At 42.4% G+C, this 16,547-nt stretch overlaps 1 protein-coding gene across 1 annotated transcript in view; it reads left to right on the top strand.

The window, feature by feature from the left end:
• The window catches only part of LAPTM4B (lysosomal protein transmembrane 4 beta), a 65,925-nt gene that overhangs the window by 23,957 nt on the left and 25,421 nt on the right, over positions 1–16,547 (top strand). Inside the window, exons 3-6 of the mRNA XM_017730374.1 lie at positions 190–263; positions 870–992; positions 8,733–8,831; positions 15,501–15,596. Of these exons, the coding sequence (XP_017585863.1) occupies positions 190–263; positions 870–992; positions 8,733–8,831; positions 15,501–15,596 (392 nt within the window). The remainder of the gene's footprint in view (positions 1–189; positions 264–869; positions 993–8,732; positions 8,832–15,500; positions 15,597–16,547) is intronic.

The following is a 16,547-nucleotide window of genomic DNA, read 5'->3' as shown; positions in this document are numbered from 1 at the left end:
TTGCTTCTTGTATTTAGGAGGCTCCCCACAAAAGCCAGAGATTTCCTTCAGCAATGGCTGAACAATGCACCTGTCCCAGTCTCCACCCAGCTCCCACCCTGCCCTTTGAGATGCTCTGCACAAGGGAGATGGCAAAATAACTGAACCAAGCTCTGAATTTATCTGCAATCATTGATGTGTCTTTTCCAGATATGTGCATTGCCACCGCAATTTCTCTCCTTATGATTCTGATCTGTGCAATGGCTACGTATGGCGCATATAAGGTAATTCATTTTATTCAGTGAAGACAGGAATAGAGTGAACTACACAATTCCATAGAAACAAAATTAAGAAAACTGTTTTCTGACAATTGCTTCTTTACTTGTTTAGCTGAAACTGAGAGAGGGAAAAAAAAGAAATTGAAGAGGCAACAGAACTGATTGCTTAGATCAGTGGTACCCCAGGGCCCCTGCTGCAGGCAGCGGGACTGCCCCATTGTGTTGATTGTCTGCAGTTTCAAATATGAGTAAGCTCTGGGCAAATGGTGAATTCAGAGAACTGAATCTTGTACCTATCAAAATTAAGGGAATTTTTTCCCATTCACCTCCCAAGCCTGTGGTTTGTCCCAACATTAATCCTGTTAATTAGAAAGGACAAGTATCGTGTGGTTTCTAAATGTCCTAATGTAACGAGTTGTGGGAGTTGCACTGGACATATTTCTGCAGTTCAGTGGCCAAACTGCCTTGGCCAACCCTTTGGCTGAATGTCATATTTCTTTTAGCTGATTTATTACTGCATAATGTCAAATATTCCTTAGATTCCTGTAGAAAGACATATATGCCTCTATTTTAACTTATGGCTGATGGTTTTCTAATTTATTTCATTTTTAGCAACATGCGGCTTGGATCATCCCTTTCTTCTGTTACCAGATCTTTGACTTTGCTCTCAACACGTTGGTTGCCATCAGTGTACTCGTCTATCCCAGCACAATTCAGGACTACCTCCGTCAACTGGTAAATCACTTGATGTTCACAAGCCTTTGGGGGTTTTGGGGGAAAAAACCTCTCTAAGGTGCAGTTTTTGTCCTGTATTTTTAGCTAGTAGTATTCTTCTCATGCAGTCCTTGAGAAGTTCTCTCAGTCCTTGCCAGTCTGAATTCAACATCCTTGCAAGGCTACATTATTAACTTACTACAATATTTGTGAAAAGCTCTGAAGTTTTGCAATGACATGAAAGCTCTCAGCACCATTCATTTGGAGTGAGACTCATATTGCAAGACATAGATGATAAATAATTGCTTTTACAGTAAGAGTTATTGTGTTCATATCAGTGGCTTATTTTTGGTGCTATTTCAAGGATATTTTGTTGCTCCTTTTAATTTTTTTGGTAGCTATAACACGTTTTATTAGGCAGGAGTTTGATTGATTGTAGGTTTGGTTTTGCTAGAAAATATTTTGGATTCTGTCCTAGGGACATTTTAGAGGCTCCCTTCTTGTTCTGCTTTGGCCAGACATCTATGGCCAGTGTTGCCTAAGTATACACGATATGATCACAACCCCCTACAGCAAAGACAAGAGCCCACCAGCCTCTGTCTCATCACAGGACCATGTCCCATGTCCAGCAGGGTTCACGTGGAGTCACAGAGCTCTGGAGAAGCCAGTGCTGCAAATGTCTCTGAAAATCTGCCTTGAGAACCTGAATACAGATTAGCTTGGCTGTGAACTTTGTTGTGTGGATGGAAAGCTGGCCGGTATAAATAACAGGTAATGAGAAACAGCAGGCAGATAAGTAGCTGCACAAATTTGCAGTAAGAGGCAATGTGTCATGCCAGTGAGAGCTGGGATGCATCAGGAGGCTGTTATCCTTCATCTTATTTAGCACCCACCTGCATTCACAGCTGATGGTGTGCTGGAAGAGAAGTAGAGTAATAAATTAAAAGGTTCTCAGAAATACGAGTGGAAAAGAGCAAATTACAGCCATGGTTCAGTGAGTGCTAAAGCTGGCACTGCTGCTGCTGGAGCCCTCCTGCCTGTCCTTTGCCTACAGACCCTTGCTGCTGCATCGGTGCCAGCCCTGCTCTTCTGGCAGCACAAGCATCTGTGTGGCTGCAGGAGCTCCCCCCACTTCCCAGAGCATGAGTTGTCACCAGGATTTTGTCAGTCTTGGTCACTGTGCAAGAACAAGACAGGGACAAAAGCAGGCTGGGAAACGTGCACTTAAAAGCTTCTGTTCTTCTGCTGAAAATCTGGTGCTGCATTTGGAGCTGACTCACTAGAAGGGCAAAGAGCAGCTGTTCCTCTCAAAATGTGTGCTAAAACATCCCTGTATTTCCTTGCAGATAAAATAATAATAGGCCCTTCTGTAGCAGAAATAGAAGGAGCAGGCCTTGGAAGGGATCTGTGGTCTGTGCTGCTGCTCTGGAGTGTTAGAATCTTTGGTTGCACACATCCTTGTCTTGCTGTTGTAAATCATATTCTGGACTGGTAATGAAATGCCCCAGGACTTCAGGAGCGCTAAACTGTCAGTGCTCAAAAGGGCAAGGGGGATTTCCAGGATAATTATAGGCTGATTAGCCTGACATTGCTACCAAGCAGAATAATAGCAGAAGGGCTGGGGCTGAGAGGGCCGTCCATTGATAAAGGATTAGACCAGAGAAAAGTGATTAATGACTGCCAGCACAGTTTCATGGAAAATCAGTCCTGCAGGCAAACTCATTTTCCTTCACTGACAAGATTACTGACTTCATCAATAATGATGGGCAGGGGCATAATGGACTTTCTTGAGATGTTTGACTTCACACCATGATGCTCAGAGCAACGATAAAGCACTAGATCAATACAGGATGTATCACATGGACTAGGAGAGGTTAGCTGGCAGACTGCAAAGGGTCGTGGTCAAGCCGACCATCTGCCAGTGAGTTTCTATTTTGGGTAGAGGAAGGTCTTCAGGAATCAGCAGTAGATGTCATGCTCCTCCTAACTTCCATTAATAATGTTGGAATCCAAGAGGCACTTCACAAAAGCTAATGTCAGCCTTGGGAGAGCTTCTCCAGGCTCATTTTCTAGAGGGATCGAGTCCTTTGGTGGGAGGTTGTGAACAGGAGTATAATCTGGCTCTTCTGTGTCATTCTCTGGGAGACCCTACCCTGCACTGCCCTGAGTGAGCACATCTCGCCATTTCCCAGTGGCAGTACCTGTGACTTTTCCCAGCAAATTCACTTCTAATAAAACCCGTGGCTGACACTGAGCTAGACTGCCTGAGAACTTGAGTTCAGCCACTGATGTGTGCTACAGAGATAAATGCAAAGAAATGTAAAAGCCTGAACAATATAGATGAGCATACAGTTTGACAACTGTGCCTGGGGTGCAGTGACCCTGTAAGCAGCCTAGGGATTTAAGAGCCAAAAGTAGAGTCCCTGGGTTGTTTTGCTGTTTGCAAAAATTGCTCTTGGGATTTGTGGACAGAAAAAAGAGCAATTAATAGTAATAGAGAGGAGACTTCCCTTCTCTGTTGGTAATGTGGGTTTTCTCCATTTATTTATGGAGTCTGATTGTAAAAAATGATGCTTAAAAGTCAGAGAACATGCAGAAAATTTCCTCAAAAAAATATAAAAGCTGGATATATTGTAGTATGATGAGAGACAATCAGCTTTTCCTGCTTCATTTATGAGAAAGAGGACCAAGAGGTAGTGCCATCAGAGGTTTCACATGCAAAATAATGAGGTATTAGCAGGCTGTTTAAATTAGATGTGAGGCATAATGCTAATGAGCAGCTGGAAGCTAGTCCAAGTTAAATTCATTTAAAAAAAAGGATTAGTGTGTATTTTGTCATTCGTATTGGAGATTAGTGATGGGGAAAAACTACCAAGAGCTGTGATGAATTTTGAACAGTTAATGCCACCTGTTTAACAAAGTTTTGAAGCTGTTCTGCATCTGCTTTGAAGCTGATTATGCCTCCTGTGTCTTAGTCGTGGTCCCAAGTACAAATGGTTCAACTGGAACCCCATGTACCTTTACCTGGAAGGGCTACATCAGTTGGCATAAGGTTGTTATATTTGGTTCAGAGTAAATACACTCTGTCTGAGCGGGAAAAAGCAAAGGGGAGATGTGAAGGGTACATCCACTGTTATCAGATACTCAAACATGGGACAAGATGAAACTAAATGCAAGCAATTACATCATAAATGCAGCGCCATTTGGGTGTGATCCCTCCTGATCGTTTGCAAATAAGCCTTGGAGTTGTCTTGCCCTCAATCCCTTTGCAGTGGTCTGCCAGGGTAGGCAGGAAATCAGGATTGTGCTTCTTCCTGGCATCCTTACAGTTTCTGTTCCTCTAAAACTGCTTTGCATTTGGGGAATGATATTTTAGGGGGCACAATTCCATAAGGTAAATGAAAAATACCAATTGTTCTTCAAATTCGTTACTGAATTGAATCTGGAAGAAACTGTGCATTAGGTAACGGGATACATTTAGCAGTCTCAGAAGAACTTTCTGTTTGCTCCAAGGTGATGAAAATCCTGTGTCTTTAACCGTTTCTACTTCCCTTCAGTAGTATCTGGGATCATTATATAGTTACTTTGGTGCACATCTGCCAGATTTCAGTCTGTCTGTCAGTGATGAGTTACAGCTACTGTGAAATTCTCCATGTATTTTTAGCAAGATGGTGAGTACATATCAATAAGCTGGGCAGGGCCATAGCTGAAAATGTTGCAATTATGTCCACAAGGTGTTTGGTAACATCAGTCTATACTGGCTGCTTCTTTCCTAGGCACAGTGTCTTTGGAAACTTTCTGTTGCCTTTAGATACCCAACTGCGCACTGGTGTGCTACTTAATTGCCATAGATGGCAAGAGCATCTTAACATGAAGGGTCATGTAAAATAAGTAAATGTTACAAATTTTGCATTTGGTAACTTTGATGGTGATCATGTGATCAAAGTTTCTAAGAGTTACACTGGATGTCTTGGTCATTGTCCTTGTCATTTAAAAAGGAAAAACTTTTGCATACAGCAAATCCAACATGTGTAAAATAAAAATCATTTTAGTTCTTGGTCTAAGCAGAGGTCTAAAGTAGTTTAACCTAAAGCACATTTCTTTCTTTTAACCCCACTAAATCTTTGATATATGGGCATTTTAAAGCTGTCAAATTAAACACTTCATCTTCTCATATATGAAATGGATTGAAGCAGAGGTGCAGAACAGGATGGTCTGCAACTTAGTTATGCAAATTTTTTTTTAATCAAAGTACCAGACTATGACAGTTCATCTAAACAAAATTCCGAAGTGTATTAAGTAGCTTAACTGTGGGACTGCCTGCAATGCTGCTGCCTGACAGTTCAGGTGGCATCAGTCATGCTTTTAAATCCATGGAGAAACGCCTAGAGAACATAAAAGAGATTAACCTAAAGAAATTTTTCCTATAAACTAAAGCTTAAAACCAAAATATCCTTTCTGACATTTTTAATGCCATTTTGTAATTCCAAAGAAGTACCACTAACTTCATAGCAGAGCTTTGCAAATTCTACAGACACATTGCTGTTTTCTTTCAATTTTGTAAGATTTTGATACTTGGAGGATTGTAACTTGGAATGACAATCTGCACCATATTTTAAAGGGGATTTTTTGTGGTCCAAGGGGAAGGAAGTTACGAAAGGTTATGCAAGCAGGCTGAGGGAATGAGAAACGGCTTAAGCTTTGTCATTTTATTCTTCTTGTGCGTTTGTACAATACCAGTGCAGTAGAAATGTACTTTCCATGCATGTTTTAGAGTCTTTTTAAGTGTTTAATAGGGCTTTGATATGAATAAGCAGTAATTTTTTTAAATTAGAAGTGTGTCAGGTATATTATTATGCACACAGCCCTCTCCCTGTCTGTGACAAGGTTATAAATGACACTTTAATTATGACTTTAGCATGGCAGTGCAACACCATTACAACTACCTTTTGTTTGTATAGAAAATTTCATCATGTTCTGCTGCAAAATCACTCCTGTATTTCCAGCGATAGGCTTGATTTTTCCCACGCAGATGTATTTCAGTCTCAGCTTCATCAAACCTTGCACAACATTTGACACTGATCTTTTTCCAGAAGTTGCAGCACTGAGCCTGGTGCCTGGAACCTTCCCAGCAGCACGATTTCAGCTACTGGTCTTCCCACAGGAGAGCAAACTCCCAGCACAGGAGCAGAATTTCTTGTCCCACCTCACGCATCCATATCAGTGTTTAAGTTCATCACCATAGTCAGTGAAGGCCAATGGTTTGGTTCATCTAAACCACTCTTGGTACCTGCTTTCTGCAGGAATTAATGAGATTTTGGAAACAGTTGCAGCCATGGGATGGGACCCCAAGCGTTGCCTGATGGCACCAGTTCCATGTACCAGGTGAGACTGGAGCCAGTTGAGACGCTTCCTACAATCTTTCCTGCTTCTTTGCCAAAAGCTGCAGGTTTTGTAAATTGGTTTTCCTACAGCACTAAAGGGGTTTGTAGTTGTGACTTAATATCAGACTTCTCTTAGGCTGGCCCAGCCCAGTTAGCAAAAAAAGACAAAGGGATTTCTTCCATGCTGATCCAATGCTCCTGGGCTATCCATTACCCTGAAGGCTTTGTCTCCCATACAGAAAGCCTGGAAGCTCTGGAAGGGACTGACTTCAGTTTTCACACCCTGCACCAAAATCTCACAGGCAGCTCTGGCATCTGCACGGCATGGGTGCAGCACCCACTGCCTCACTGGGGCTGCTTACACCTCGCATCTCTTCAGGACAGAGACTCAGAAAGCTGAGCCTGAAGAGGACAAACCACAGTATTTGTTCCTCATGCGCTCTCCTGGCTTTGCTGAATTATGTGCTGAAACACTGGTGCTGACTTAAGGGAAGGCCAGGCACTGCTGAGCAGCACATCCTGCACCAAACTTGACCAGGGTTCATGGCTCCAGATGTTCCTGCTTTTAAAGGTAGTGGGAACTTTCTTGGTCATTTTCCTGCCCTCCTCTTGCCCCCATGCAAATCCTATTTGAGCTGATGTCTAGAAACAGGCCATTAGGTTATGGCCAAGAACATAGCATCCAGTCTTTGACCAGTGACTGGGTCCCAAAAACCAGTGTGTAGCAGAACCAAAGTCTTAATAGGAATTTTTTATTACATTCACAAACTATTTTGACTATATTTTTAATGGTAGATCAGTACTGAAAAAATCATTTGGGTACAGTTTTTACTGTAACTGTCCTTGACTGACCAGACTTTCTAACTTTCTAACTTAGAGTCTCCCTCCTGCACGCAGGAGGGCAGGTTGGGGCATTAATACTTAAATTTTATGCATATAAGGTTTTTGTTTAATTTTTAGTGCCTTGTTTCTTGGCATATAGTCTTGCTTTCTTGGTCTCTGGGTGACTGCATCCACTATATGTAGAATAACCTTTTGTGGGGAAAAAAAAAAAAGTAGTAACTTACTGAATTATAGCAAGCTAGTTCCCTACAAAAACTGTACCTCAATAAAGAAGATAACATGATAAAAACTTCAGCCATGGAATTCAGTAGAGGGACAGAAACATTGCTGTCAAGAAGCGGAAAATGTGCTTATGTAACATTTATCTGCAAATGGTTACAGCTGCTGTTGATGTTAACCACTCTGAACAGTTCATGGAAGCGCTAAATAAAGAGCTATTCTCAGTAGCAGCTGTCCAAAAAAAGATAATTTCCTGATGCACTGGGCTGAGTGCTGGAATAAGGGTTATTAAGGGGTTACTCTGGATTTACACCATCATTGCCAAGAATACAGTTATAGCTTGGTCTAGTTAATTGTCCTGACAAGGATGCAGAGCTGGCCTGGTTAAGTAATTAGACCTGTAAGGGAAAAGGGAGTTGTGTGGAAGGAACTCTTGCATTCAGATATAATGAGCTACTGTTGCAGTGGAGCTATCTTTTGTGGAGAGCAGCTCTGTCTATGAACAATGGTTTATTCTAACTGAAACAGGAACTTGTGTCTTGCAATATTTTAGAACTAGTTGGAACATTCATTTTAAAGGGCGTGGAGTTTTTAAGCAATAAAAAATACAGTAACATTTTTAGAGGCTGTTTTTCGGTCACTGATCCTAAAGTGTTTCACAACTGTAAATCACTAGAACCTGTGCTGAGCAGGAAGATTCATTTTGTCACCTCTATTTCATGTATGCAGTAACAGAAGGGCCTGGGGCACATTTCAACTTGAAATCGTGACACGGCTCTCAGAGAAGTAGTCCAAATTTAGCCTAAATAAGATGGAGCAGAATAGACTCAGTGTATTTTAAAATGTCATAAAATATTTAGGTGAAAGGATTATGCTGTCCAGTTTTTCCTGCTTTGACTTTCTGGAAAGAGCTGCTACTGCTCTTTGGCAACCAGTGCCAGTGTAATGGTTACTCAGTAAGTATAAGATTTGCTTGCCATTTCCCATGATGGAAGATTTCCTGCTGCAAGGTTCTCAGACTTCTCCTAGTTTGTGTCAGATACAAACCCAGTGTGCACCGAAGAAAAGAGAGCCCACACCACATCCAAGGCAGAAAGCAAATCCCTCAGCCCTCCAGGGAGCCTTTGGCGTCTGAGTCTTCACAATGCCTGTTGTAGCCACACTTACTGAAACTGGTTGCTGGTGGGGAGAGCTCCCGATTTCGTAGATCACAGAAGGATTTGTAAGCTGTTAATTATTGAATGCACTAGTTGAATGGCTCTTCAATGACTTGTGCAATTGACTCACAGTGTGTTGCTTATTTTTGCTTATGCAGCCCAACAATTTTCCCTACAAGGAAGAGATTATGTCTGTGAACCCTACGTGTCTGGTTGTGATTATCCTCCTTTTCATAAGTATCATTTTGGCTTTTAAGGTAAGTGCATTATTGTGTATAAAGTCTTCTTCTGATCATGGGTGGAATGTCCCTTGCTGGGAGGTCTGTCTTTAGAAGAGGTCTGGGTATCTACACCCCCAGCAGCCTGATACCTATATGAAACAGGGTTATAGACATCATGAAAAAAATGTGAAAAATCTCATAGACAAACACAAGAACATATAGGCCACAATGGGGAAGTGTGGTGCTCATAGGAGGACCTCATGACTTATGGATCCTTTGAAGCAGAGGATCATCTAGTGGACAAGGGAGAGCCTGTTGATACAGACTCCTTGTTTTTTCAGAACATGTTTGGCAGTATCTCTCATCAAAAGCTTTAAAAAGCACCTTAAGATGCGTAGGGAGACAAGAAAAGGGAATCTCACAGACTGTGGATAGGGAATAGGGAATAAAGATAGATTATCAGTCTTTCCAACACTGCAACCCATGCATTTTGGTGCAGTCATAAGAGATCTGGGAAGGGGAAGGAAATCTAACAACATTTTTTTTCAGTGTTATTCAAAATAGGGAAAGCAATTAGCCAAGAAGTCCTTGCAGGAGAATCTCATGTAATGGCAGAAAAACTCAGTGGTGAAAAATGCTAAGTAGTGGGCACAGAGGAAGCATGCTCTTGTTTCACAAACACTGTAGTGGACTCTGAAGGAAGCGTGACCACTTGTAAAAGGAGTCTTGTAGCTGTAACAGATAGACCTGTGAAAATATTAGCTTAGCTCATTTCTGGTCAAACAAGTAAATCAAATGCTAAGAATGTTAAGAAAGCAATAGAAAAGCCAAAAATATAAGTTGTATCATTTCTTAGTCAGTTTTGATGCCCACTGTCTCTGGAAGCATAGCTTCCCTTCTGGTGCCCTGTCTCAGAAAGAATTTTGTGGAGCAGGTAAGTAAATCCAAGCAATCTCTCCTGGGAGGAACAACATAAAGAACTGTCAGACCAGGCAACAGAAAGACACAGGGAATGAGAATTTATTTGCTGTTATGAAAACGTAGTGGGTGAGAGGGCTGGAGGTGGCAGGTACTGGGCAAAGGGGAGATGTAGCAGGCAAAGAGGAGATGTAGCGTCACCCACAGCAGCCAGAAAGGACTCATGTGAAACCACCACAACCAGGTTGATTGTCCAGTGAGTCCAGCCCTCACCTGCTGTGGCTCAGAAGTTCAAAAAGAGCTCAGAATAAGATCAGACAAATCAGTGTAGGAAAAACAGCAACCTGTGGCTCCAACTAGCACCCTGAGCATTGGACCCCTTGTAAAGTGTGCTGTTATGTTTGCCCTCTTCTTGCACCCTTCTGCAAGTTTCTCACAGCGCAGGGCTGCTGGTTTTGTATTTCTTGTGTGGGACTTTATTTCAGATTAGTCTTGCTCTCTCTGCAGAGCAATTTTGCATTAGGTTAGAGAAGTCCCAAAGAGTCACAGTGACACCAGAGATGTTCCTTCCAGGCAACACATTTGACAGCATATACAGGGAATGTTACCGTGGCAAAAGAGGTAGATTAGGTTATTGAAGCTACTTCAAAACTGGGGAAAGAAACCCAACAGATAGGATGTATTAAGGTGCTGTTGGAAGCAGTGTTCACTTTTCTTCCGTGATTTGGCAATACAATTTAGCCTTCTGGCCTTATATGTTCACAACCGTACAGTTGATTTTATTTGCACTTCTAAGAAATATGTGTGAATTTAATAAATACATAGATTTTTCAGGTTCCACAAGGAATGTGTTCTAAAAAATTTTTTCTGATGCAACCAACAGCTCATTTTTACCCCATGTGGGTCTGGTGTTTCCTTGAGTAAGTATGTCAAGGAAGTTTCAAGCTTATTAAAAAAAAAGGCAACTATAATTGGAATGGCAGAAATGCTTACTACAGAGGCAAGAAACCTAAGAAATTAATAGTGCGAAAGAGTCATTTTGTTTTAAAGTGGTAACTTGTGTTTTTTCCAAGAGTATATGTGGCTCATATAATGCTCATTCTAGCAATATATTATCATATAAATGAGTCACAAAAAATATGACTCACACAGAAACACATGCTAAATTCCAGTTAGCATTTTCATTTGAATTTCTTATGTTTCCAGAAGAGCTGTTGTGCAGATTTACAGAATCTGCTCCATCAACTGAAAGCTGAACACACACAGATGCATCACATTTTATCTCTGATAGACTTAACAGATGGTACCACATTTATATACTGAAACTGGGAAGGTACTGTGTGTAAAAAAATACGCCTGAGCTTCCTCTCTCTCTGGAGTTCAACTAGAAACAGGGAGAGGAACCAAAACATTGTGACCTAGGAAAAGCTACAGTAGGAAAAGCTGCATTCAACTGGTGGGAAATACAAAACAGAATCACCTAATTCCTCAGAAATATTTGGTATTATGACTCTTTTTTTTTTGGGTGAAGCTACATGGATAGGAAAGCACTACTGAGAAGAAAGCAACATTATGCAGTATTAGATGTTGGGTTTGTGTTTTGCAGTCATGGGTTTGTGAAAAGGGAAGGGAGACAAGAGAGGGTGATAAGAAAGCGAGCCAGCTAACCACACACAAACGCTTGTCTTTTTAGTCCTTATGATTTACTTGGATCTAAAGCACCTAATGGGAATTTCAGGTGGTTTCACACCAAATGCTTTTCAGAGTAGACCAAAATGTATTATTCCATTCACTGTTCTTGTCTAGAAACTGAACTGGAGTTGCATACCATGAAACATAGATGTTTCCTATCTGTCTGAGGAAGGGCATCCAGCAGCATAAATGTGTTTGTATACATGTACACAGGACTTCACATGGTATGTAGCCAACACAGTGGCTTTTGACTCGTGTGCTCTGCAGCTGGTTTGGAGAAGAGGGCCTTGGTTTTCTCCAGCCAACCCCAGCTGCTGAGTCAGAGTAGTTGAGGCTTCACCCTCCCCATCATGGGCAGGCCCAAATGAGCTCAGATGAGCACAAACACAACCAGATTAAATGTTTTCCCCAGGCTGTCCCAAGCACTCTGCAGCTCTTCCCTGGCCTTTCTCTTTCTGAAAAGTAGGTAGGAAGAGGTAGCTGCCAGTGGGGCAGCCAAAAGGTTCAGTGAGACAGGCTGGTCTTCAGCAAACTGAGTATTAGCACTGTTCTCCATAATATGCCTGTAAGCTGCACGTACAAGGTGTTGAGCCTGGAGATGAGACCGCTCTGCACATCCTGGTGTCCTCAGCAGATGGGAAAGGGTAATGTGGAATGAAGTTATGTGCTCGCCCTGAGGGATTTGGTATCTCAGCCCAAGGGGATGCTTCCTGGCAGGGGGAGCCCTGACCTGCAACACATCCCCCCGTGTCTGCTACCTTCCTGCAGGGCTGATGGAGCAGCAGTTGGGACCATGAACACAGCCCCAACAGCCAGGCTCTGATCCCCACTCCCAGGAATGGCCAACACATAGCCGTGAGGTTGCCACCTGTTCCACAAAAGCCTAGGACAAGTCCCAGCACTGATGATGACAGGATACTTAGGAGAGAAGCATCTCTAAAGCAGGGGTCAATTGTTTTAAATTGCATACCTCAGTGTGTGTGACTGTGAGCCAACAGGTGATGTCCTGGCCACTGTAAGGTGCCATATAAAGTGCTGCAGACCAGTGGTTTGGTTTGATATTATTAATTCTTTCCAGTCACAACATTTCTTTCAGTTCTAAGCAGTTGTTCTTGTACAGCCTTTTTATACTCACAAGGTTCACATTCTAGTGTGCTGAGAAGAAGGATTTAATTGCAGATTTTATCAGCACAGCAACCCATTGTTTCTGTAACACCAACATGGGAAATATATGTGGTCAACTGGTCTGCTATTATCATGCCTCTGAAATCTTCATATAAATTTCAGTTAGTGTAGAAATCTTTATGTCATTTTCACCAGTTACTGAAGCCCATCCCAGCTCTGTAAATAGAAAATTCCAAGCAGCTGGGGAGTCAAATGGGATTCAGGGCAGGCAGCTACTAACCCGAGGGGGCTCTGTTGGGTCTGTGGTGCTCACCCTGCACTTGCTGCCAGCGAGGGATCACGCAGAGGGCTTCTGTGACCCAGATCAGTGCAGACTTTCCCTTGCTGTGTTACAAGAAGCAGCTCAGTACAAGAACGTCTTAATTTCCACAAAGATGCTGGTCAGTCATCTGGTCAGGCACGCCTGATGAGCACAGGTCTGCAGTTCATTACTGTTGTTATGCAGCTTAACAACTGTCTCTGCAGCTGCAACAGCAAGAGGCAAGGTGACAAGGTTTTGTGGGTTTCAGATCCTTAGGGTCTCAAGTAATTTCCCACCATCCAAAGGGGAAGAGTGAAAACTGGTTAGAAGTGGGCACAGTGCCTGTTTCTACATTCAGCCTTCTTACACACCTGTCCATTCTCGTGGTGGTTGCTTGGGGCTGCCTCCCCCAAAAGGTGTCTGTCACCAGTCTGTGCTGTGGTATGCAGGAGATGCAGTAAGGGTGGATTAGGCTGAGGGAGTTCAGGCCTTTTATGCAGGGCCAATTTCAAGTGTGAACATTAGTCTCCTGAGATAAAAATCAATATATTTATATACTGTGTGTCCAGCCACGCATTTTAAGGCAGTGTTTGAAACCTCAGCCAAGTCTTTCAGGAAAGAAAACTGGTAACTGAATCAGGAACCCCATTTAATGGTGCAGCAGTATTGGTAGAAAATAATTACTGGGAACAAGCTTAAATAAAGTTACAGGTTGAGGAAAACAAGTTTCTGTGACTCATGATTTGCAGGCCAGCAGCACATGTCCAAAGCACTTGGACAAGGATGTGCTCCGAGTTGCTGCCACTGACCCTATGTGGGTCAGTGTCTCAGGGCCAATTCCTTGGTGTGTGCTGGTTGATGACCTCCTTAATTCAAGGAACAGACCTCACCAACTGAGAAACAGCCCATGCATGCAGAAGCAGGGCTGATTAGAGCTAGGGTTCAGAGATGGGAGAGCTGGTAGGGGCTCATTGTGGGGTTAAGTGTGTTTTATTTACTACATGGAATGGGAGCATTCAAAAATAAATCTCCTGCTAGCTTCTCCCAGATAGGATTATATTATCCAAAGCAGGGCTTCCCTCACTTTGGATTTTGACAGGAGGAGTATAGAAATAGTTTTGAAAATAGGTAGGCTTAATATAAAAGGTTTCTTATAAAGACAGGCTGTGTCCCCACAGAAGTGTACTATATTCACTCTCTGTTCTTCATTGGCTCTTATGCCTTTTGCAGGCCGTAGTATCTGAGCAGTGAAAGCTGCAGAACTACTTATTACCACTTAAAATTAACGATGACATTTTACTTAATTCTGGAAAAGATGCAGTTCTCCACGTATGTGCCTTTACTTGTTTCAGTAGCCTGGGGCAGGTTTGTACAGCCCACAGCTTGGTCTGTAGAGCCTGTCTAATCTTCCCTTGGGACTTAGCTCACTCCAGAAGCCTTTTGCTTTCTCCATTTGATGGCCAAAAGTATTGTCAAAGTCTGCAACACCTCCAAGTCAATCCAGGGGTCTGTAAGGTGCTGTGAAAAAAGAGGAGGCAAATTTACCCGATTTTAGCCAGGTCAGCCCTGGTGGAAAAAAAACTTCATGATCTGGAAGTGAGCCATCAGTGAGTCACGTGGAATCCTGAAAAACACAGCTCATGTCTGTCGGCTCTGGAGACAGAGGAAGCACAAGGCAGCTGAAAGGGATAAGAGGCTTTTGGAAGGCCATTAGTGCAAGTGAGTCACAAAAGTATGACTCACTCAGTGAGACACGCATGCAAATTCAGTGCTGGCAGTTTAATCTGCATGTGTTAGGTTTGGGGAAGAATTGCTGTGCAGACCTACTAAGTAAAAATATAAGTTGGGCACTATCAAAACACAAAGTTCTCCTCATCACTGTCATGTGTGATTACATGGGTGTCTTGGTTTGAAAGAAAACAAAAGGAAAAACCCTAACCTCCAACAATGGGAAGCAGAAAGCTCCAGAGAGAGCTGCTTTAGTCCTGCCAGCTGTTACCAACATCCTGCGGATCTGACTCCAGCTCCTCCACATCTTCCTGCCTCTTATCTTCCTTCCAGTCACTTTGCTCATCTTTGCTGCCCAAACTGGAATCTCTCCTGCTTGTGAAGGAGATGGTGGCTTGTGAGCATTTTGCCCAACCAGTTAAAAAAGTGGAGACAACTAGTTAACAGGTGGCACTACCCAAGCTCCAAGAACAAAATCAGTGAACTTTATAAACTTGCAGTAGGTTTATTGCAAGGTTTTTACACTGGGGGAAAAAAAAGTATTTTAAACAATATTTAAAAGGTCAGAAATAACTTCAGATGTCAATAAAAACTTTTACTTTGGCAATTTTCTCTAGTCAGGCAAGAAGAGCAAGACCATTCCAGTCATATGGAATACACTGATTTAATATGCCCCCTTTATATATTGAAAGCCACAGTAAGGTCTCCCCAGAACCTTCTCTTCTCAATTCTAAAGAACCCCAAATCTGTCAGTATGAGGAACAGTGTTGGATTACTCACAGAACCCCGAGACATTCTCATAGTCACTGCAACCAGGGAAGTGACTGTCCTGTGCTTCTGTCATGCTGATATTCATATTTATGTATGGAATGGAAATGCTCTAACAGAAAAAGTCCATGGTTTATTTTCTGCACAGAATAATAAATCACTTTTCTTTGCAGGGTTACTTGATAAGCTGTGTGTGGAACTGTTACCGGTACATTAATGGCAGAAACAACTCGGACGTGTTGGTGTACATTACCACCAACGACACCGCGGTAAGGATGTTAGATGGCAAACATTTGTGTAATATTATGCATTTAAAGGCTTGATTTTATATTTCTGACTCTTTAGTTAACCACCTTAATTCCTCTGACAGCCCTCATCTGGTGGTGTTTGGACTTGAAACTCAAGGGACTGGCGTGCAATGGTTGCAAATAACATCTATTGCTAAAATGCTGATTTTAGGCATATAATCTGTTAAAGATTCTGTGTTAATCATAAACAACAGTTGATGTCGTGGCCCCAGGAATGACCCCCAGTTCTGAGCTCCAGCTGTGTGATGATGTGAACAGTGGAGGGACTGATTAGGACTCAAGGATGCCATGGTCTACACCTGCTATGAAATTCGGATTTATCTATAGAAACTGTGATTTAGGACCCTGAACATGGGGTGTAGTGCTTTACAAACTCACAGAGAGGAGCTAAAAGGCAGCAAAAGTTCAGTGATTTGTTTCCCAGTGCATGATTGGGTTTGTATGGTAAGGAGACCAAATGAAACAAAGATCAACATGAAAGCAATTAATAAGCAAATTTTAACCTCAAAGAATGGAAGGCATAAGTTCACTTTATAGTAGTTTAGTGCTTACATGCACATGTGCAGGACATGATTGCTAAGCATGATGTCTTGCTTTTTGCAAAAGGCACTTGTCCTGGTTTGAAAGACAGGTGTCTGCTAAGGAAGGCAGGAGCTCCCCTTGGAATGGCAGATGCGACCCCCCTTCCCTCCGAGTTATTATAATTTGGAAGTCAAGGGGCTTTCAGGGAAAGATATGGGAAATAGGAATAACAGTTCTTTACTATTATATATCTATATGTGTATAACCAGTCAAACAAACAGCAATAACTGTGGCAGTAACAGCAAACAATCACAAACCCAGTCCCAGCCTTCTCGGCTGTCAGGCCCTTTCCCCTCGGGTGCAGTTCCGCTCGCAGCCGGCAGGGGCGCT

This window comes from Corvus brachyrhynchos, unplaced genomic scaffold, assembly GCF_000691975.1.
Source record: "Corvus brachyrhynchos isolate BGI_N302 unplaced genomic scaffold, ASM69197v1 scaffold302, whole genome shotgun sequence".
In the NCBI taxonomy this organism is placed as follows: domain Eukaryota; kingdom Metazoa; phylum Chordata; class Aves; order Passeriformes; family Corvidae; genus Corvus; species Corvus brachyrhynchos.
This window is presented reverse-complemented; position numbering and strand designations above follow the sequence as displayed.